General features: G+C 41.9%; 3 protein-coding genes across 4 annotated transcripts in view; 2 read left to right on the top strand and 1 right to left on the bottom strand.

Moving 5' to 3' along the window:
* The first annotated feature begins 563 nt into the window (after window positions 1-563).
* On the top strand, window positions 564-6,472 carry FAM136A (family with sequence similarity 136 member A). Its single transcript, XM_003413557.4, has 3 exons — window positions 564-707; window positions 1,522-1,662; window positions 4,757-6,472. The coding sequence occupies exons 1-3, from the start codon at window positions 621-623 to the stop codon at window positions 4,943-4,945; spliced, it is 417 nt and encodes a 138-aa protein (XP_003413605.1). The 5' UTR covers window positions 564-620; the 3' UTR covers window positions 4,946-6,472.
* Window positions 6,473-8,121: 1,649 nt separating this feature from the next.
* Window positions 8,122-16,192, top strand: SNRPG (small nuclear ribonucleoprotein polypeptide G). 2 transcript variants are annotated; one of them, XM_003413667.4, is made up of 4 exons: window positions 8,122-8,235; window positions 11,372-11,394; window positions 12,313-12,437; window positions 15,994-16,192. In XM_003413667.4, the coding sequence occupies exons 1-4, from the start codon at window positions 8,204-8,206 to the stop codon at window positions 16,042-16,044; spliced, it is 231 nt and encodes a 76-aa protein (XP_003413715.1). In that variant the 5' UTR covers window positions 8,122-8,203; the 3' UTR covers window positions 16,045-16,192. The 2 variants fall into 2 exon arrangements, with proteins under 2 accessions (XP_003413715.1, XP_023408516.1); XM_023552748.2 differs by having other exon boundaries at window positions 8,150-8,239.
* A 329-nt stretch (window positions 16,193-16,521) lies between these two features.
* PCYOX1 (prenylcysteine oxidase 1) overlaps window positions 16,522-20,632 on the bottom strand; it is a 37,916-nt gene continuing 33,805 nt past the window's right edge. The window contains exon 6 of the mRNA XM_003413666.4: window positions 16,522-20,144. Within this exon, the coding sequence (XP_003413714.1) occupies window positions 19,486-20,144 (659 nt within the window). The 3' untranslated portion in view covers window positions 16,522-19,485. The remainder of the gene's footprint in view (window positions 20,145-20,632) is intronic.

The raw sequence follows: 20,632 nt of genomic DNA, 5'->3' as shown, positions 1-20,632 counted from the left end.
ATTATATAGATATGAATTTCTAAGGCGCTCTGGTCGTTCGCTGCTGACCAAAAGGTCAGTGGTTCAAACCCACCAACGGCTCTTCAGGAGAAGGATGTGGCAGTCTGCTTCGGTAAAAATGTACAGTCTTGGAAACCCTGTTCAGTAGGGTCACTATAAGTCAGAATCCATTCTATGGCAGTGGTTTGGTTGTTTGTTTGTTTACGTGAAATTCTAGAAAGGGAAAATGTAATCTATAGAGCCAGAAAGCAGATTGATTGGGAAAGGACAAGGTTTATTAAAGCTCATCAAACTGTACACCTAAGATCTGGGCATTTCTCAGTCTGTAAATTATACGGAAAGGAGGAAGGAAGGGAGACAGTGAAGGAGGGAGAGAAGAAGGAAGAAAGCAAGCCGGAAGGCAGGAAGGAGCGTCGCTACAGACTTGCCCGGTGGAGGGCAGGTTAAGGAGCGCGGCTCCCCGGCATGCAATTACTCCTCTCGGTCGCCAGACGGCAACGTGGTTCCGGGAAGGACCGACCGCGCGGCCCAGGCGCCCCGGGAAGAGGCTGCGAGGGGGCGGGCCCGTGCGCTTCAGTCCATGTGGGCGCCGGCGCTGTGGGCCGCAGCGCAGGGTCGCCATGGCGGAGCTGCAGCAGCTCCGAGTGCAGGAGGCGGTCGACTCCATGGTGAAGAGTCTGGAGAGAGAGAACATCCGAAAGATGCAGGTAGCGAGCCGGGGGCCGAACTGGGGGTCCCCTTCCCTCGCGGGTCCGCATTCCCGGACCCTTCCTGCAGCCGCCTCGCGAGGCCGGGCCGCCGGCCCCCTACCCGGAGACCCCGGTCAGGGCGACCCTGGGGTCCCCGCGGCGCCCTCGGAAACGCCGCTCGCTCTAAGCTTTGGCTGATGAGATGAAATTCGTGCGCCCTCGCGATGCGCCCGGCCATTTTCCACCTAATCCAGCCCGGGTGAAAGGATGTCCATGGGCCAGAGTCGGGAGTTCTTTACTGTGAGGCGTTCGTCTCCCCTGCCCTCCCATCATGCGCTGCCCCTTCTGCCCAGGAGCAGCCCGAGGCCCAGAAAGGGCACGGCCAAGGTGAGAGACCGGAAAGGTGAAAGCGCCGGTCCTCCCTGATGGCAAGGTCGCTCCCGGTTCTTTTGGATTGAACTCCCCACCACACAGCCTGTTCTGTATGATGTTCTGCTTTTACCCCCTCAATGTTCTGTGTGTCAGAGGTTGCTGACCTCTGACCTGTGGTACAGACACCTAGTTTTCAGAACATGGCTGCCTCTGACCCACCCCCAGCCATGAATGCAACAAGTACCAATGAACCAGCCTCAAGAAGCCTATGAAACACTCTACTAGGCACCGAGGATAATTGTCCCATTCATGGTTTTAAGGTCCTGATGGCTGTTACTAACGATGGTGAAAGCAGAAGATGGAGAGGGAGGTGCCAGTGTAGAGGAGTCCTCCTAACCCCTGGTTATGTGTGTTCCCTGAGGCTTTCCTGCCTGACCCCTGCTCTTTCCTCCCACCCCAGGGCATCATGTTCCGGTGCAGCGCCAGCTGTTGTGAGGACAGCCAGGCGTCCATGCAACAGGTACACCAGTGCATTGAGCGCTGCCACGCGCCACTGGCTCAAGCCCAGGCCCTGGTGACCAGCGAGTTGGAGAAGTTCCAGGTGAGGAACATCTCAGATGGACTCTGGTTAGGAGACCCTTGATGTTGCTCTTTTTCAGGAGTTGACAAGCATTTGTTCAAAGTTCTTGGCTTTAATGTCTTGGTCCTTTTAACATTTGTGATAGACATACGGCCAGCCAGAGTCCTCCTGGGGTTTGAAATTTTAGGGAGAGGCCTGGAAGTTGAATGCTATGAATTTGTTACCGCAATTTCGCGAGTTAGAGCCGCCTGCCGCAAATAGCCAATTCTTGAGACAGGGGTGAAGTGGGTAGCAAGAGCTTGATTAGATATACCGGTATATGGAGACAGAGGGGAATGATCTCCTCCTAAAGTCATCTGTCTCACCAGACTACCAATGGGTTCGGGTTTTTAAGGGAAAAGGGGCCATAAGTTTTAGGGACTTGTGGAATGTGCACTGTCTTTCTTCTGTTTGGTTTTGGTGGTCATATCTCAAACATGTTGATCTTTTCCTGCCATTATCCCATCAGCTCAGTGGGTAGCTGGCGCCATCCTTCCTCTTATTTGACAGGCCTAGATCTTACCTGGGGGCAGGGATGGGCTGGGGGAGGGAAAGGAGAGAAAGAAGAAAGAAGAAGGAAAAAAAAATTGGCTCAGGTACTGTTTAAGATATGGCTGAGCAGCCTGTTTCAAATTGAACCATATTTTCCCTTAGAAGCAGTGTTGTAAAATGGCATTATGTTCATGACCAAGAGCCTTATGCCTTTTTTTTTTCTTTTTTGCCATGAGTACCAAATATAGTCTGTAGACTGTACATAACCTATACAGCTTTCTAAAACAGTTCGGGGCCACCCAGAGACACCCTGGAAGAAAGGCCTGGTGATCTACTTCCAAAAAATCAGCCATCGAAAACCCTACGGAGCACAGTTCCACTCTGACACACATGGGATCACCACGAGTCAGAATCAACTCAACAGGAACAAATACCAGTGAGTCAGCCACATGAAGGTGTTGGTGGTGGTGAAAATATATATATTAATTCATAAGCATATTTTAAAACAATAGCAGAGTCTCCAGGAGACTGGATTAGGACAATCTGAAAAGGTGAAGATTAGCGCCAGACCCTACCACTGTTCTGTAGTCTTACACATTCGCCCAGGACCGCCCCTACCTGCGATACCCAGAGGGAGGCTCCAGTATCAGTAGGGAGCCGTCACTTAGTGAAGCATTACTGTTGTAGACTCAATGCTGCCTTCCTCACCAGCTCCCCTGAGGTTACTAAAATAGCTCCATTTTTCCTTCTCTGGAGTGAAAGGTACCCACAATTTCATTTTACCCCTTCCTCTCAGTATTCTTTTCTAGAGCTTGGGGAAAACAGGGCCTGTTTTTGATTTGAACCAGTTTTTCATATCCAGAGGTTTCACACATGGAAAAATTCTGTCTAATGTGACACGTTTTTACATTCTGCTGTATAAAACTCTTCAAAATTCCTGCCATTGTGAAGGAATAACTTTTCCAAGGTCATAGTATCCCAAAGGGTTTCTTTGGATTCGTTTTGACAGCTCATTTTGTAGCTCGACCCTTGGAAAAATTGATTCGTGGATTGCTGTATAACTTTCTCCTTCCGTTCTCTTTTCAGTCCTCTCCAGTCAGACTTTCATTCTTCCCCTGTGCCAGACCTGCTTTTCCACTCACTGCCGTGGTGCCAGATCCGGTGGTCATTTGTCAGTTCCCATCTTACTCAGCGTGTCTGCATCATTGATACAGTTGGCCACTCCCCTCCTCCTTGAAACACATACTAACTTGGCTTCCAGAACACCTCACTCTCCAGATCTTCCTCCTCCCTCGCTGGTTACCCTTTCTTGGCCTTCTTTGCTGATTCCTCCTCTCTCCAACCTCTGAACATTGAAGTGCCCAAGGTAGTCCTTGAAACTTTTCTATCTGCTTCTCTCTAGTCTCCTCTAGTCTTATATCTGTGTCACCTATAAGCTGACAATTCCTACATTCAGTTTCTAGACCACACATTGTACCTGAAATCCAGATTCATATAACCAATTGTTACCTCAACATCTCCACTTATTTTTTTTGTCTGTCTACCTTCCCTCACTAGATGCAAGTTCTATGAGGGCAGGAACTGCCTTACTCACTGCCGTATTTCTCATAATTAGAAGAGTGCCTGGCATATAGTAGATGCTCAATAATATTTTTTGAATTGAGTGTTTTTCAGTAGCATGAACAGACATTAAAGCATCAAGATGTTTTAAGTCTTTGTGTGGTCTTGGACCCCTGAGCTGCAGTAACTTCTCGCGTCCTAGAAGCACTGTGTACAGTTTATTCCGGTTTATTTGTAGTGCTGTTTAGTCTGGGCCCTCCTGGCACCACTCTCTGCTTCAATCAGGGTAGTCATGGGTAAAAACCAAACCAGCTGCCATCAAGTCCATTCCAACCCATGGCAACCCCATGTGTGTGTCAGAGTAGAACTGTGCTCCATAGGATTTTCAATGGCTGACTTTTTGGAAGTAGATCACCAAGTCTTTTCTTCTGAGGTACCTCTGAGGGAATCTGAACCACCAACCTTTCAGTTAGTAGCAGAATGCTTAACCATTTACGCCACCCAGAGACTCCTACCTGGTTTTGAGTAACTGCATTATAGAAAGAAAGCAAAAACAAGTTGTCATCAGCCAGCTCTGACTCATGGCAGTTCCTTGTGTGTCAGGATAGAAATGTGCTCCGTAGGGTTTTCAGTGGTTGATTTTTTGGAAGTAGATCACCACCAGCTCTTTCTTCCAAGGCACCATCAGGTGGACTCGAACTTCCAACCTTTCAGTTAGCAGCTGAGTGCGTTAACTGTTTGCTCCACTTGGGGACTCCAGCTGTACTACCCAAAACCAAACCCATTGTCGTCAAGTTGATTCCGACTTATAGCAACCCTGTGAGACAGTAGAACTGCCCCATCTGGTTTCCAAGGAACTGCCGGTGAGTTCAGACTGCTGACCAGTTAGCAGCTGAGTCAGCAGGGCCCCAACTTGCACTACAGTGTCTCTTTAATTGGTCAAGATAACGTATGTCAAGCCTGTAGCCCAGGGTAAATGGAGGCAGCCTCTCAGCCTTTTCTGCCTTCTTCCTTCTTACCACAGGACCGCCTGGCCCGGTGTACCATGCATTGCAATGACAAAGCCAGAGACTCAATGGATGCAGGGAATAAGGAACTTGTGGTGAAGCAGCAGCTGGAGAGCTGTGTGACCAAGTGTGTGGATGACCACATGCATCTCATCCCGTCCATGACCAAGAAGATGAAGGAGTCTCTCTCATCCATTGCAAAATAAAAGTCTTTGCTAGTGGCCATTGTGAATGAGGGCAGGATGGGAATTTTGGTTTTTTAAGTGAGGTTTAGGAATGAAGAAATTAAGGATGGCAGCAAGTTTAAGGACTATGTCACCTGGCTCTGTGGATGCTGGTTCTTTTATAGGTTTTAATCCATAGCAAGTAAAGTGGGAAAAACTGGTGCTAAAATTTGGGTTGTAGGTAGCACAGGAGAGTTATTTACAGCCTAAATTATATGTGGCAAGTGCTTATCCTAGCAGCTGTATCAAGCCAGAGCCTCCAACACACCAGATTCTGCTTCTCACATAAGTACCAACAGGCTGGCATGTTCCTCCAGCCTACCTATGACCTGGTGGTGTTTGAAGAGAGTATTTCTGTTTGTTGCCAACCTCCTGTTTACAAGAAGTATCGCCACCCCATTTTCCATAAGCTGTAAAACAGAATCCATAAGATCAGTAATGCAGAAGTGGAAAACAGAGATCTGGGTCTTTGTTTTGCTTAGTTTTGTTTTATATCCAAGAGCCTGATATTGATTAAGATGTCAAGCTGGGAGACAGGGTAGTTGGATGAAAACTTTGAAAGGCTCTTTGGCCATCTGACTGTCAAGATGTGCTTTTCTTGAAATTCTCATATATTGCACCTTTCAGCCTGGGACCGTGCAAAAACGGGAGACCGTGTCACACTGGGTATGGGAAGCAGAACTTCCTTCTCGCTGGCTGCTCTGGTGGCCTCTGAGGCTGTCTGCAGTAGAGTGACAGGACAATCTTGCAATGACACTACTCATTTGAAGGAAAAGGGGTTTTGATTGTGATACATACCAATATCTGGGAATGAATGATGAAAGAGAAACTGTCGGCTGCTTAATTAAGAAAGTTGTGCTGGATTTGGATAAACCTAGTTTTTCATATAACTGAATGAAATGAAGGCCTAAACCCAGCATTACTTACTTCTTGTTGTTTTTGTTGTTGTTAGTTGCCATCGAGTCGGGTCCAACTCATGGTACTTTATGTATAACAAAACTAAATGTTGCCTGGTCCTGTGCCGTCTTCATGATCGTTGGCATGTCTGAGTCCATTATTTCAGCTGTTGTGGCAATCTGTCTCATTTAGGGTTTCCTCGTTTTTGTTGGCGCTCTACCAACATAACGTCGTTTTCGAGTGATTGGTGTTTCCTGATGATGTGTCCAGCTGCCTGCTTAGCCCCCTGAAATAACAGCCCTGTTAAGCCAATACCTGGCAACATGAAAGTCAAGGGAGGAAAAGTAACTCAGGAGCTAGGGAGAGCTGTGGCTCCTTTCGAGCAAAGGAGGGGCAGCCCCCCATTACCAAATACCACTTTCTGCCTGAGGCCTCTGCAGTGCGCAGTGTTCCTGCTTCAGTGACGCCTTACCATTTTGATAAGGCCTTTGTCATCTTTCTACCAATTTATTACTTGAAGTGCTATTGTAGCCTGTCTGCTGTTTCATGGCTGTGATATATTTTCCTAGTGGTTTAATTAGAAAAAATAAATAAGGTTTAATTTTCCCCACACTATTGTGCTTCTTTCTTCATATCCGAACAACGAATGTGTACTTTCTCAGGGTGCTTCTCCTTGTAATGTGTGAAATAAGTTCTTAAGATGTCCAGAAGAGTAGTATTGATTTTGTGTTATGGTTCAGATGCAAGACAACTGTAAATGAGAAAAACTTTGAGGGAAGGTTGGGGCACTATGACTTGAAGCCCATTAATGGAAAAAAAAAAAAAAACAACTTGGTATCCATGTCAGGTCTCTAGTTTCAACTAAACACTAATGGCAACATGTGGAAAAGGTACACAGCTCTGACCCGTCTAGAGAAAATCCAATGTCTAGGATTGTGAGTACCAAAAGAATACAAAATAACTGATGAGTTTAAGTTCTTAACTGTACTTGGTATTTCAGCAGTCGTTCTCGAACATTAGGAATGAATTTAAATTTTGGAGAACCACCCCTGCTTAGAATCAGCAAGGTATTTAAAGCAGAAATGAACTCTACTATTTTGGCCTAAGTCTTTTGTCATCCCCGTTATGTTTTACTCATAAATGTGGATTCTTCTGTTTTGGAGTAGCCTCACAACTGGGAACAAGTCAGGGACCACCTTTTACACTTGTGTGCTTGATGTGGAAAATGGGTACCTCAATACAGAGCTTTGTGTGCCACACCTCACGCTTCATATGTGGGGGCAATGGCACATTAAGCAGGGTTCTATGAATGACTACAAAATAGAGGCAGTGTTCCAAGAATTGCTGGGCCATCAATGGGGAATACATTTCAGGGCTCAAGATACAAATTCTTGGAGACTGAAGCCCTGTCACTCTAGTGGAGAGAGGTCACTAATTCATGCTTACTGCAACCCTGGATTTGACGTGATACTGTGCTGTGGTGATAAATGCCAAGGAAGCATTAGGGATTCGCTCCTCCAGGGGTGGGTGGAGAGAGTGGAGTTTCTGTGATGGAATTCCTGCCTTCCATACAGGAGGTCCAAGCTCGATTCCAGGACAACGCACCTCATGCACAGCCCCCCAAAAACCAAAACCAACCCAGTGCCCTGGAGTTGATTCCGACTCACAGCGACCCTATAGGACAGCGTAGAACTGTACCACAGAGTTTCCAAGGAGCGCCTGGCGGATTCAAACTGCCGACTTCTTGGTTAGCAGCAGTAACATTTAACCACTATACCACCAGGGTTTCCAACTACCCTTTAATCAGTGGAGGCATGCGTGTTCCTATGATGCCAAACAGGTTTCAGGGGAGCTTCCAGACTAAGATTGGGAAGGAAAGCCTGGTTATCTATGTCCAAAAAAATCAGCCAAGGAAAAAGGTCCAATCTCATTGTGCACAGGTTCACCATCAGGGGACGGCTAGACGGCAGCTAGCCATAACTACTCCAGGGCTGTTTTCATTTGGTATATATATGACGAAGATGAACAGTGCCATCTACCCCGACGGGATTGGCTGGTGTAGCTCAGAAGCCAGACGGGACTATTATCTCAATTTCACAGAAGGGGAAACGGAATTGAGAAAGGCTGTCTAACCAATCCCTTACGACACAACCGGAAGCTTGAAGCTCAGAGGCGCGTTCAAGCTTCCGGTAAGTATCGCGAGGTGAAATGTGAACGCTGCCATCAGTCCATTGGCTAACAGGATAGATGACGTCAGACGCAAAAGCGCCAGCCGACCGCCGGAGCGTGAGGGAGGGCGCGAGTTCTGTTTCAACGCGGCGCTGAACCTCCCGAGTAGCCACGATGAGCAAGGCTCACCCGCCCGAGTTGAAAAAGTAAGTAAGTGTCAAGGCCCAGCCGCAGTGGCAGCTTCTTTGCGTGCCACAGGTGCCTTAGGCGCCCCCTCCATTTCCCTTAGCGCGTCCCGGCGTGCGTAGGCCGAGTGGTGGGCATGGGCCCCTGCACCTCCCCTCGCTCCGGTCCGAGGCCGCCGGATCCCCGTCAGGGCCCTGCACTTCGGAGCCCAAGGCCGCACGGACCCTGCGTTTCGGCCTGGTTGCCAGAAGCCGCGAAAAGCACCTGCATGCTGCCCATTTGCCTCCCTTGTCCCCGAGCTCCCGGCCCCACATCTCCACGGCCTTCCTCGTTACTTGAGGACCTCGACGCCAGCCTTTGTGGAACATCGTGAACAGCATCATGTTCTGGATAAGGTGGCTGGAATGGAAGTCTTCATAGGATATGAGGAGTCAAAAGCCACTTTCATCTTAGAGAGTGTGTTTGTGTTGATTGAGCATTTACTTAAAAATCCAATTCCTTTTTCTTGCCTTCTTGTACTTAAACTTTAACGTCTTGTGCTATTATCATCGGAATTATGAGAGAGCATTCATTTTTCTAATCGGGAGAAGGGTTGTTTCCCCCTCCACCCCCGCACCCAGTAAAATCAAACGGAACTTTTAAGTAGGATATTCCTGCTTTATACAGGACCCAGTTTGAAGCCTTAACCTCCTCAAACACTTCTTGAGTGAGCGTAACATGTTCCGTGTCTCCTGAGTACTTCTCTATATTGTTTATACCATGTAGCGCCAGAATTCTGGCTGTAGTAGTTGGATTGCACAAAGGGTTAGCATCCAAGAATCAGTTTTTGTGGGTCAGCCACCTGGTCTGCCTTATGTATAGTTTATTTATTACCAGCCCCTTAAAGAAGTCAGACTTGGGAAAGAATTGATATTTAATAATTTTACATCTAAATATACATTTGCATCAAAGCCAACTTTTTTACGAAATTTCTGTCCATTAATCTTAATTGGAGTTGTTAAAGGCTTAAGTATTAAATCATACTCCCAACATTAACATTAAGAAAAGTGGAAATTATTGTCGAAAAAACGATCATCTAAAATTATTTTATTGATGGGCTGATAAAATTTTGTATCCTCAGGATTTATCAGGACTTGATGAAATGGTAATTATTTTTTTTTAATAAAAGGATCATTCTACTTGTAATTTTAGATTTCTGATTCTTAGTAGATGTTATTTCAGAATTTGAGGATGAAACTAGTTTTGATACCTTGCTCTTCTAATCCCTTGATTTAATGAATTGTGAAATCCTGTCAGATCTGCCTCTAAAATGTCTTTAAATTTTCTTCCTCCTTTATCACAGATACCATCTTCTTTTACAACTTCATACCTTCTTCCTGGTTTAGGATAACTCAGTGGTTCTCAGCTTGGGGAGCGGGGTCTGCTGCTGCCTGCAGCTAACGGGCAGAGGCCAGGACAGCTTCTAACAACAAAGAATTATCTGGCCCCAAATGTCAGTGATGCTGAGTTTGAGATAACCCTGGCTTAACTGAATTCTTCCTCTTACCTCTTAAAAATTACAGCCACAGTGATGGACTCTGTTTTAATAACTACTCATTTTCTGCAGAATAAAGTCCAGACTCCTTAACACAGCATTCTTAAATCCACCACCAAGGAGATCATCCATTCTTATACCACTGATATTTGAAAACCTAGTTCTCCAATCAAACTGAACCATTTGTGTTTGCTAAGACTTTCTCACTCACCTGTTGTGTGACTTTGGAGAATTTGGTTAACCGTAATAAGCCTAAGTTTCCTATCCATAAAATGGTGGTAATAATAGTATATAACTGGCAGAGTTGTTGCTAGGGTTAAATGAGTTCATGTGTATGTTGTGACTTGTATAATATGTACAATGAAAATATAACCTTATGTATTATACTGTATAAACATTTTTACTGTAAATGTTTACTTACACCTTCTTTTAGGGTTTGTGACATATCTGTGAATTCTCCCATGATATCCTATACATTAAGTTTGAATGAAATTTTATATTTTCTAGCCTGAGAGTAACTGGAAAAGATAAAAATTGATTTGACTGCATGACTTAATAGTCTCATACAGTCCTGCTGAGATGGGATTTTCTTTTTTTAATTCAAATTGTTTAGTTTCAAAATATTTATTTTTGCAATGAGACCAGAAGAACTGGATGGTGCCCAGCTACCATTACTGAGTGTTTTGATCAAAGACTATAGAAGAATCCTGATCAAAAGGGGGAAAATGCAGAACAGAATTTCAAATTCTCATGGAATCCAGACTTTCTGGAGCTTTGAAGCTGGATGAATCCCAAGAACTATTTCCCTGGAATAATCTTAAAACTTTAAACCAAAAATATCTACCTTGAGCATTGGGATCAAATTGACAACAGCAAAAAGGTTAGGTAGGAAGCGTAGGGAACAGTGAGTTTGTTAACGGAGGAACAGTTCGGAAAAGGAGGGTGAAAATGGTTGCACAAGTTGCATGTAATCAGTGTCATTGAATTGTATGTGTAGAAATTGTCGAATTGGTGTATGTTCTGTATATATTTTAAAGAACAAAAAAGTTATTTAGAAGAAAAAATACACATTTGTTTTGCTCAGGTATACTTATGTGGTGAAGAATATCCTGAACACTTAAGCTTGGTATCTTAATATTAAAACGACTGTGGGCTCAAATATAAAATACCTATTGAGTAATAGTTTGGTTACTCTCTGATGTCCTCACATGGTTTGTTCAGTTTGGGAATTAACCAAAATGTAACCAAATCTGCACTTTCTGTTAATGGCTTTAAAATACAACCATTGAAAATGAGGTCGAAATTGAGCAACAAAAATGTTTTTATAATTCACATCAGTATAAAGGTTTAGTTTAATGTAGATTAATATATTGTAAATACATTGCTTTTGTTTTTTTTTTTACTATCTTGCCCCTTCTCAAATTATATTGCTTTATATAATGCCTACTTTTAGGTAGCTTCTTGCTCCCTCACCCTTTACAGTAATAGAAGTTTTTTACTGTTTTAAATTTTCATTATTTCTGTTGTATAAATTTTAGCAGAGTGTACTGACTGTACCTAATTCTATGCTTATTTATGCTTAATGTTTTCAAATGAGTTATATAATATTCTTGGTTTTTCAGATTCATGGACAAGAAGTTATCATGTAAGTTTTTTAAATTAGTGCTTTTTATTTTTGTCTTGACAGTATATAACATTCAGAACAACTTTATAAAAATTTAAAGCACACTGAACCTTTAATTTCTATCCATTAATTAAGCAGGCTTATCAAAATCCTAATTAGATATGGCAGTGGGTTTGGTTTTTTGGTTTGATATCTTATAAGCCTAAAACATTTCAGACTGTTCATTCTTTCATATAAGCCTTCCTTCACTTTGACAAAATTAACAGGACTTTTTTTTGTTGTTTTTTTTTTTTTTTTTTTTGCGTAAAACACTAGAAATTTATTCTCTCTCACAGTTGTGGAGGCTAGAAGTCCAACTTCAAAGTATTGGCAAGGCCATCCCTGCTTAGTGGAAGATCCCTGCCTCTGCCAGATTCTGGTAGCCGCAAATATTCCTTGGTTTGTGGCAGCATGACTGTAAGGATTTTCTTGTGTTGTAAATTTGAAAATTTATTAACCTTTTTTCCTTTAAACAAGCTACATAGGACTTAGACAAGAAACAATTATTTTGTTTCTTGGTAATATGTAGGAAAAGCACATTTTGTTCAACTTTACTAAAAACCTGATCTGTACAGTACTTGAAGTATACAGAAGTTAAAACCATGGCCATTAGAGGCAGACATCCTCCACTTTGAATCCCAGCTCTACCAGACTGTAGCTATATAACCTTGAACCAATTACTTAAAAGCTCTATACCATAGGTCTTGTGTAAAGTAAGGCTAATACTATTTTATAGGATTCTTGTGAATATGGAACGTTCAGCCCAGTGCCTGGCATATAAGTAAGGGCAGTGGGTTTTTTAACATATCACAAATACCTGTGTTTCATCCCACCTAATTTTTAATGAATAGTTGATAGTTAGTGGTCAGTTTTAATAAAAATAATTTTTCCTTTAAACAGTGAAATTAAATGGTGGCAGACATGTCCAAGGAATCTTGCGGGGATTTGATCCCTTTATGAATCTTGTGATAGACGAATGTGTGGAGATGGCAACTAGTGGACAACAGAACAATATTGGGATGGTGGTAAGTAAAGATAGGGGGTTTCTGTTAGAGATTTCATTTTTTCTTTTGGAATATGCATTGACTTCCCTTCTGTCAAACTCTTGGATTAAATTGGAGTTTGTTTTAAAAAAAAAAAAAGGAAAAAATGAAGTTAGTAACCTCCAGACAAAGCAAATTACAGGCAAGATTAGACTTTGCAGCTCCCTTATAGTTTAACGCAGGGCAGTCATTCAGCTGCAATATATATCCCAGTGACCTGTAGGTAAGATCTTAACTATACAAAACCCTCTGAGGTTCTTGGGCTTGAAAGAGCGATTCAAAATCGTTTTTAACCTTTATTCCATATTAGAGGTCCATAGTCCTTCATTAGAGCAGTAGTTCTTAATCTTAGTTGTGTTTTGGAATCAAATTAGTCTGGGATGCTACACAGAGATTTTTAAAGTTCCCCTGGTGATTCTGCTATGAGGTGAAGAGTAACCACTAAGTTACAGCATTTACAGTCACATTAGTAGTTTTACAAGGAACGAAACCATGCCCAGGCTCCACCCCAGAACAATTTCCTTAAGATTTCATTCCAGCCCAGGCCCCCCCTAAGAAACAGTTAAAAATCTACGTTCTGTGAATCTACATAATTGAGGAGCGCCTGGGAGAGTTGTCCTTCTGCAGCCCTCTTTAGGTTGTAGCAGCTCCTGTTTTTATTAGATAGCGTACCTTCAGTAGGCTGAAACTCGGAGCAACACTTCCGAAAACCTACTATTTAAGTATAACAAAAGGAGTAATAGCTCATGGAATTCTGGACCTGATGGTTCTAAGTGATTTAGAGGATCAAAACACTACAGCAGAAAAGAGCATTGCAAGATAGAAGTGTTCAGCTACTAGGCTTATTTTCTGTATATTATATGAGAAGGCAAGGAAATGTGTTCTACCCTTTTAGGAAAATGTTCGTGAAAATAGCAGTTTCATTTTGTTTTTTAATGACACTAAAAACCCTTTAGACGAGATGAGAAGGCAGAGGGGGACGGGAGCTGGTAGAATGGACGTGGGGATACAGGGTGGAGAGGAGGAGTGTGCCATCTCGTTAGGGGGAGAGCAGCTAGGAGTATATAGCAAGGTATGTGTTAGTTTTTGTATGAGAGACTGACTGGATTTGTAAACTTACACTTAAAACAAAATAAATTAAAAAATAAAAAAAGCCCTCAGATCTGAAAATCTTAGTCATCTGAAAAAAACTTCTTTCTACCACTGCCTACTCCTAAGGCAGGTGTCAGGCATGGACAAATTTGGGAGGAAGCTAGAAATGAAAGCTGGTTGTTTTTTGTGCTTTGATCAATAAGTTGTGATGTTCATCATCTGCTGCAAGAAAGAAGCCAGGAATTTAAAACTCTTGAGAACTAGGTAAACTCATTGGTTAGCTTTTCTACATTTCCATTCCTAACTTATAAGAACAGTAAGAGTCAGTGAGTTCTTTCAGTCCCCATTGTCATTTTCAGGGCATTGTTCTTTTCTAAAACTTTCTTTGCCACCTTCTCACCATACTCATTCATTGCTGTTATTGTCTGCCAGGCTCTGGGACACTCCCCCTCCTGCCATGCTCCTTTCCAGTCTGTCTGCTATGGTATACAAATTCATTTGTTTATTTACTCAACAGGTACTTACTGAACCCTCTAAATGCCTACTATTGTTCTAGGCCCTGGGGCTATTGTACCAAGCAAGGTTCCTGCCCTCATGGAGTTTACATTTGAGTGGGGGAAGACAGTATTAGTGTGTATATAAATAAATTAGAATGAAGGGAGAAAAGAACAAGTTATAGATATTTCTGCTCTCTGAGCTGCCTGCAACCATAGCTCCACTTTGAATCTTATTATTCAAAATGCCTCTATTTCTAATAAACACTTCAAATTGTTATGTTTCCCATCATTCCCCCTCCTATCTTTTCACTTGTCCAACTAGCTCGTACTTAATTTGGTCTGTGGTTCCTTGTGATCTACAGTCCATCCGGGGCTTCTTGTTTTTACTGTCCCCTAGCTTCCTTCCAAGGAGCCTTGGTGGCACAATGATGAAGCACTCAGCTGCTAACTGAAAGGTTGGCAGTTCAAACCATCCAGCAGCTCTGCAGGAGAAAAGACCTGGTAATCTGCTCCTGTAAAGATTATAGCCTAGGAAACCCTATGGGGCAGTTGTGCTCTCCTCCTATAGGGTCACTAAGTCGGAATTGACTCGATGGCACACAACAGCAGCTTCCTTACAGTTTTCTCCTATTTTCCTATTCCTCGTGAGCTCAGTTATCAGCTGTTTCACCTGTTTTCTCATACACGTCCTTGCTTATCTTTTATGGAATGTCTCCTATGTCAGGCACTGTGTTCCTAGGACCTTTTCTTTATAACTTCCCTTCCTCCCTCTAAAGCTCTCTTGTTCAGACCCATATGCTGTTGCCCAAACACTAATCCTGGCATTTGAGTTTGCCTGAGATTGGATGCCAGCTATCTTTGTTTCCTACTTCCCTTCATGTTCAAATTAGACTCCTTATCCCCTTATACTTTGTTTTCTTCTTATTTCTGCCTGGAATTCCCTATCTTCTATCAAAATTCTACCCAACTTTCAAGACCCAAATAAATACCATCTTCATAAAGCCTGTCCTAAGCAGCTTCCATCCTGTTTGTTCCCTAAATGATCTCACACCCCTAAACTTCATACACTGTACTGTACTTATTTTCCCGTTAACCTGTAAGTATCTATGGGGAAGAGACGGACACGTCCATTTGGGTTCTGCAGTTTAGAAGGTGTAGTAACTCAGTGGAAACATGGCATGTGTCTTAGTTAGCTAGTGCTGCTATAACAGAAATACCACAAGTGGATGGCTTTAACAAACAGAAATTTACTCTCTCACAGCCTAGGAGGCTAGAAGTCTGAATTCAGGGTGGCAGCTCCTGAGGAAGGCTTTCTTTCTGTCAGTTCTGGGGGATGGTCTTTGTCATCAGTCTTCCGCTGGTTTAGGAGCTTCTAGTGGAGGGACCTCAGGTCCAAAGGACATGTTCCATTCCCAGCTCTCTTCCTTGATGGTGGTAGGTCCCTCTCTCTGCTTGCTTGTTTACTCTCTTTTATATCTTAAGAGATGACTCGAAATACAACCCAGTCCTGGAGATGGAATCCTGCCTCATTAACATAACTGTCTCTAATCTTGCCTCTTTGTATCATAGAGGTTAGGATTTACAACACATAGGATAATCACATCAGATCACAAAGGTGAACAACCACACAATTCTGGGAATCATGGCCTCACTAAATTGACACACATTTTGAGGGGGACACAATTCAGTCTGTAACAGCATGCCATCTCAAAAAAGGTAACTGTTGGCTTTAGAATACATGCATCTCACCTAGAGAGAGTTTGGTGGCCTCTTGTCATAATTAAGATTTGACTTGAGATATATAGTCTTCCTGTGGTTTAAAAAAGCCTCACACACTGCCATGTTAAGATTAAAAAACCATTAATGATTTGATGAGAACTCTTTAATCTTCATTGATATGTCTACTAAGTGAATTGTGTTCTTTTCAAATGTATTTTTCTCTTTCATAGGTAATACGAGGAAATAGTATCATCATGTTAGAAGCCTTGGAACGAGTATAAGTAATGGCCGTGTTCAGCAGAGAAATCCACTGCTTTCACGTATCCCCTCTCCTCTCCAAAGGGCCTGTTTTACTATGATGTAAAAATCAGGCTGTGTACATTCTTCATATTTTTTTTTTTGTTAAATAAACTTTTGTAATAGTCAAAATGGTTCCTCTCCGGTGCTCTGAATATAGAAATAGAATATGAGATTTTCTTCTATTTTTTTTTTAACATGAACTTTGCCTGGTTCCTTTGAGACCGATTTCAGTAGGTTTTTTTATACACTGAAATGGAAGAATCTTAAAACCAAAATACAGCAAGGGCTCTTTTTCTCCGTCTTTCAACACCGAACAAAGATAAAGAAGCTGCGGACACGGATAAGTTCTGAAACACCCTCAACTTTAGAAACGTAGAATAGTAACGTTGATCTCCTGAGACTTTTCCAGGTATGTTTATATTTCAAGTATAATACAATAGCAGTAAAACACAAGAAGCAATGGTGTAGTTGTTTATTTTGAATGGAATTATTAAGTAGGGATTTTTTTTTTTTTTTTTAATACAAGAGTAGAAATAGGATCCATTCCAGAGAAAAACATTCCAGTGTATTGTCATTCTTTCTTTGTGGAGTAGAGAGGGTAGTGAGAATGCTGCCCATAATACATTCTTCTAGTTCATGAGTTGTATCTTACGGCTCACAAAATGAGATCAGGGATATATTACGGATGGTTATATTATAAACATAACCTTAAGAAACCTCCCAAGCAAATGCTTAGGCCTGTTCTTTTTGTAATCTGGTAAAAAGCTGGTAAATCTTGAATCACTTTAAAACTGTAGAGAATGGAGTATACATAGGTGAGTATGTAAGGTACTTTTAAAACATGGAACACAATCACTTATATGTATGTTTAAAAATGGCGCTTCGTATTTAGAGAAGTTGTATAGCAGAAAAGCTGGAGGGTTCAAACTTAATCACAATAAGGAGCGGTGGTGTGAAGGCCGATGCATTTTTATTTTTCCATTTTTCTCCAGCACTTTTTAATTTAATCTCCATTGATGTTGACGGACTTGGATTTTTTTTTGCAGCCACATAAAAGTTGACTGGTAGAGGTGTGGTTCCTAAACTAGCAGCATCACCAAGGAACGTTAATTTGGTGTCCCACCCAAACCTACTGAAAGAAATTGTGAGGGTAAAGTCCAGCAATCTGTTTTAACAAGCCCTTCAGGTGATTCTGGTACAGGTTCAAGTAGGACCATTGGAATAGAGCTAACTTTCATTCAGCCCCTACGTAATTTCTACAAGTCTCTTCTGTAAAAAGATGAGTGGTCTCTGGCAGTAGCAGGCTCTGATAGTATTTTACTCCAATAAAAATGTTCTTTAATACTATAATTGTATTAAAACTATCTAATAGACAGGGCAATACCTGTTTTGCCCTTTGAGGAAGCAGTTTCAGATGCCCTGTTGGAAAATATAATCATTATAGATTTGATATACCAACAGCAGTGGTATCCTAAGTAAAAATACATCTCATTGCAAAACACATCTACCAGTGATAGAAATTAAATGAGCTCTTATTAGTATTTGTGATTTTTTAGTATTTATGTAATGCCTTCATTAAAACCACAAAAGGGAAAAAAAGAATGCTTCTTAACATACTTAATAAGAATAAAATTTTTAAAAAGCTGACCCTTTGACAAACAATGGGTCTAACTGCTGCCTCTATTTCAAACAATGTATCTTGGCAGTTTTATAGCATATTAATATTCACAACTGTACTAGGGAAGAAACCATTTTTACTATGCATCAATGTTCCATTACACCATTTTCTAAAATAGCTACTGCCATGACCTGGTGAAGGGCTTTTGCTGACTTGGTTGCATTAAGGATTATAATTCACCGTCTTTGGCTTGCTCTGTCCTACTGGTGGCTGTAAGAACAGTCATTCATGATCTCTGTATTGTAGATGTAGAACTGGTTCTCAGGTTTGACTGCATATAAGAATCACTTAGGAAGATTTAAATCATCTTCAGGTGATTCCAGTGTGCAGCCAAGGTTGAGGACTACTGCCTTAAAGCAAGATTTCAGCAACCAGTTTCTCACCCAGAATGCCACAGTAGCTTTAGAAACATCGTCACACTTTGAACATGCTGGATTTGGTGAAGCTTAGTGTCATTCTGAATATCCTACTCTGTGCCAACCATTCTGGAGTTACCTAAGTTGCCTCTGCTGTTAGACTGTCAGTGCTCCTTACTATCAAGATTACTACTAGAGCTCTCATTGAAAAATTGTTTGCAGAAAGGATCTGCTTTGATGATGGATTGAGTTCCTTAGGAGTTTTAAGGTACTAAAAGCCCTTTGTAGACATCAACTCCCTTACAGGAAGTATTTTACCTGTAGTTGACCCAGTAGTTCGGGTCCACTGTCAGATTTTTAGGTCGATGATTCTCAACCCTGGCTACATATATAGAACTACCTTAGAACTTTAAAAAACTACAATACCAAGGCACTGTCCCTAATCCGTGAAGTCAGAATCTCTGGTGGTGGGCATCTATCGATATTTTTTAAAGGTTCAGGTGAGGGTTTGCTAATAGAATGCCAATTTCTTAAATCAGTAACCTGTATTTGCTTTTCGTTTTACTTGAGGCTTGTATGACATCTGAAGGTTGTCCTACTAAGACTTCTAAATTTCACCCCTAATAAAACTGGGACAGAAGAAATCAAAAGGTAACATTCTAAAGGTCAAGGCTTAGGGCATGGGCACATTTACTGTGAAAAAGGGTATAAATTACTAATGCCAGGCATAAGACACTAGCTCTCATAGTAGTTTTGATGTGATTGAAAATTATGCCCAGCTGTGAAGCTCGAATGGCCCAGTCCTCAACAAAGAGGGTAAGTCTAGCCACTAGTTCTTCCTCAAGTGCTCAGCTTAAAATACTCTAAGATCTTGTTTAAATTCCAGGGCCCTAGCCCTAGGTCCTGGATTGACACAGTGACTACAACAATGGGCTTAAACAGCAACGATTGTGAGGATGGCACAGGACCAGTCAGTGTTCAGTGTTTCATTTTGTTGTATACGGGGTCACTGTGAGTCAGAACCAACTTGATGACACCTAACAACAACGGTAACACCCCTAGGCCTACTGGATCAGAATCACCAAGAAAAGAGCTTGAGAAGCTGTACGTTTAACAAACCCCAAATGATTCTTAGAATCAGAGAAGTTTGAAAAACACTGCTAACGGAGACCGAAAGAGGAGTGAGGAAATTTTGGAGATGGGGCGTAAGTGCACGTTATGCCTTCCCGCTTAATGAGAGCTTTGTATTTCCTCATAGTCCACAGGGATTACTTTTGTTAAACAATGATAATGGCAAAGTATCTGATTTAAAATCATCTCTGCTCAGATTTTGTTCTTTTTTGCCAATGATAACCCATTGGGAACTAGAAAGGGGAAAAAAATGTTATTCATAGTTCAGTCTTAAGTTTTTCATATAAGCCCTCCTGGTCAATCATGTCTGTGTGCTCATTCCAGCGGTGATAGGCCAAAAGGGCAGCGTTGTGGGCCGCAATGGCACTCATTTCCATGGCGCTTGCTGCACACTCCATGCCATTGAGATAATAAAGTCGGTCATGGAGTATGATGGAGGGGCATTTCTCCGGAGGCTTATAGTGAGGATATGCAAGCCATGGCTTTTTCACAGTATGATCATAAGACAAAAAGAGCTTTAAAATTTGCTTTTGAGTAAGAATGTCTTTTGAAAAGATCTTCCAAACATGTGTCCCATCTGTGGATGGTTCAGAATTATCCTTTTCTCTTACAGGGTACACAATCCCAATGCTGTTAATGAACAAATTTGGATCATCAGTGGTTAAGATTGCAGTGAGATCAAATTTATCTACGGCTGCAGTGCCAAACATAGTTGTATTCAATTGTCCCTTAACTAAAGTTGTCACTATATGCTGGTAGTACTGATGGAATTCCTCGATTGGAGGATCAAAGTTGAGAAAAGTTATATTGGACATTTTTCGATTCAGTGGAGTGGCCACCAAGACGATGTCATAGAAGTCTGAATGGGTTTCAGATCCAGTTTGATAGACCACTTCATACATCTTGGTGGGATTTCCTAGAGGGAATAAGGAAGCATACCCTTCTTTAGTGTTTCTAACATACTATATTTTATACCTTCTAGAAGTAATTCTGTACCTTCAGAATACCAAACAAAAAACCGCTGCTGTTGAGTTGATTTCAACTCATAGCAACCCTAAAGTACAGAGTAGAACTGCCCCATAGGGTTTCCAAGGAGCAGTTGATGGATTTGGACTGCAGACCTTTTGGTTAGCACCCAAGCTCTTAACCACTGCATCACCAGGGCTGTACCTTCAGCATAGGTTCTGTATAATTCTAAGAGATTAAAGAAGTTTTAACCCTTGAGATAACTGTTCCCTGTATTTTTATTACATCAAGGCCAATTTCCTGCTCTAGATAAAAATAATCCCTCATTTACAAGTATAAAATAGGGAATTTTCACTTAGGAGAATGAGATATTTTAAATCCAAAGATTCATGCTACTGTACTTGAGCACATTTGGGAATGTTTCTACATATCTGTAAC

The sequence above is a fragment of the Loxodonta africana genome, chromosome 15 (assembly GCF_030014295.1).
Source record: "Loxodonta africana isolate mLoxAfr1 chromosome 15, mLoxAfr1.hap2, whole genome shotgun sequence".
NCBI classification, from domain to species: Eukaryota; Metazoa; Chordata; class Mammalia; order Proboscidea; family Elephantidae; genus Loxodonta; species Loxodonta africana.
The sequence above is the reverse complement of the archived record's forward strand: the minus strand, read 5'-3'. Positions and strand labels throughout refer to the sequence as shown.

Coding starts and splice junctions, on each gene's coding strand:
- SNRPG (XM_003413667.4), top strand. CDS start 8,204: ATGAGCAAGGCTCACCCGCCCGAGTTGAAAAA. Junction 8,236..11,371: donor CACCCGCCCGAGTTGAAAAA/GTAAGTAAGTGT, acceptor TTGGTTTTTCAG/ATTCATGGACAAGAAGTTAT. Junction 12,438..15,993: donor AGAACAATATTGGGATGGTG/GTAAGTAAAGAT, acceptor TCTCTTTCATAG/GTAATACGAGGAAATAGTAT.
- FAM136A (XM_003413557.4), top strand. CDS start 621: ATGGCGGAGCTGCAGCAGCTCCGAGTGCAGGAGGCGGTCGACTCCATG. Junction 708..1,521: donor AGAACATCCGAAAGATGCAG/GTAGCGAGCCGG, acceptor CTCCCACCCCAG/GGCATCATGTTCCGGTGCAG. Junction 1,663..4,756: donor GCGAGTTGGAGAAGTTCCAG/GTGAGGAACATC, acceptor TTCTTACCACAG/GACCGCCTGGCCCGGTGTAC.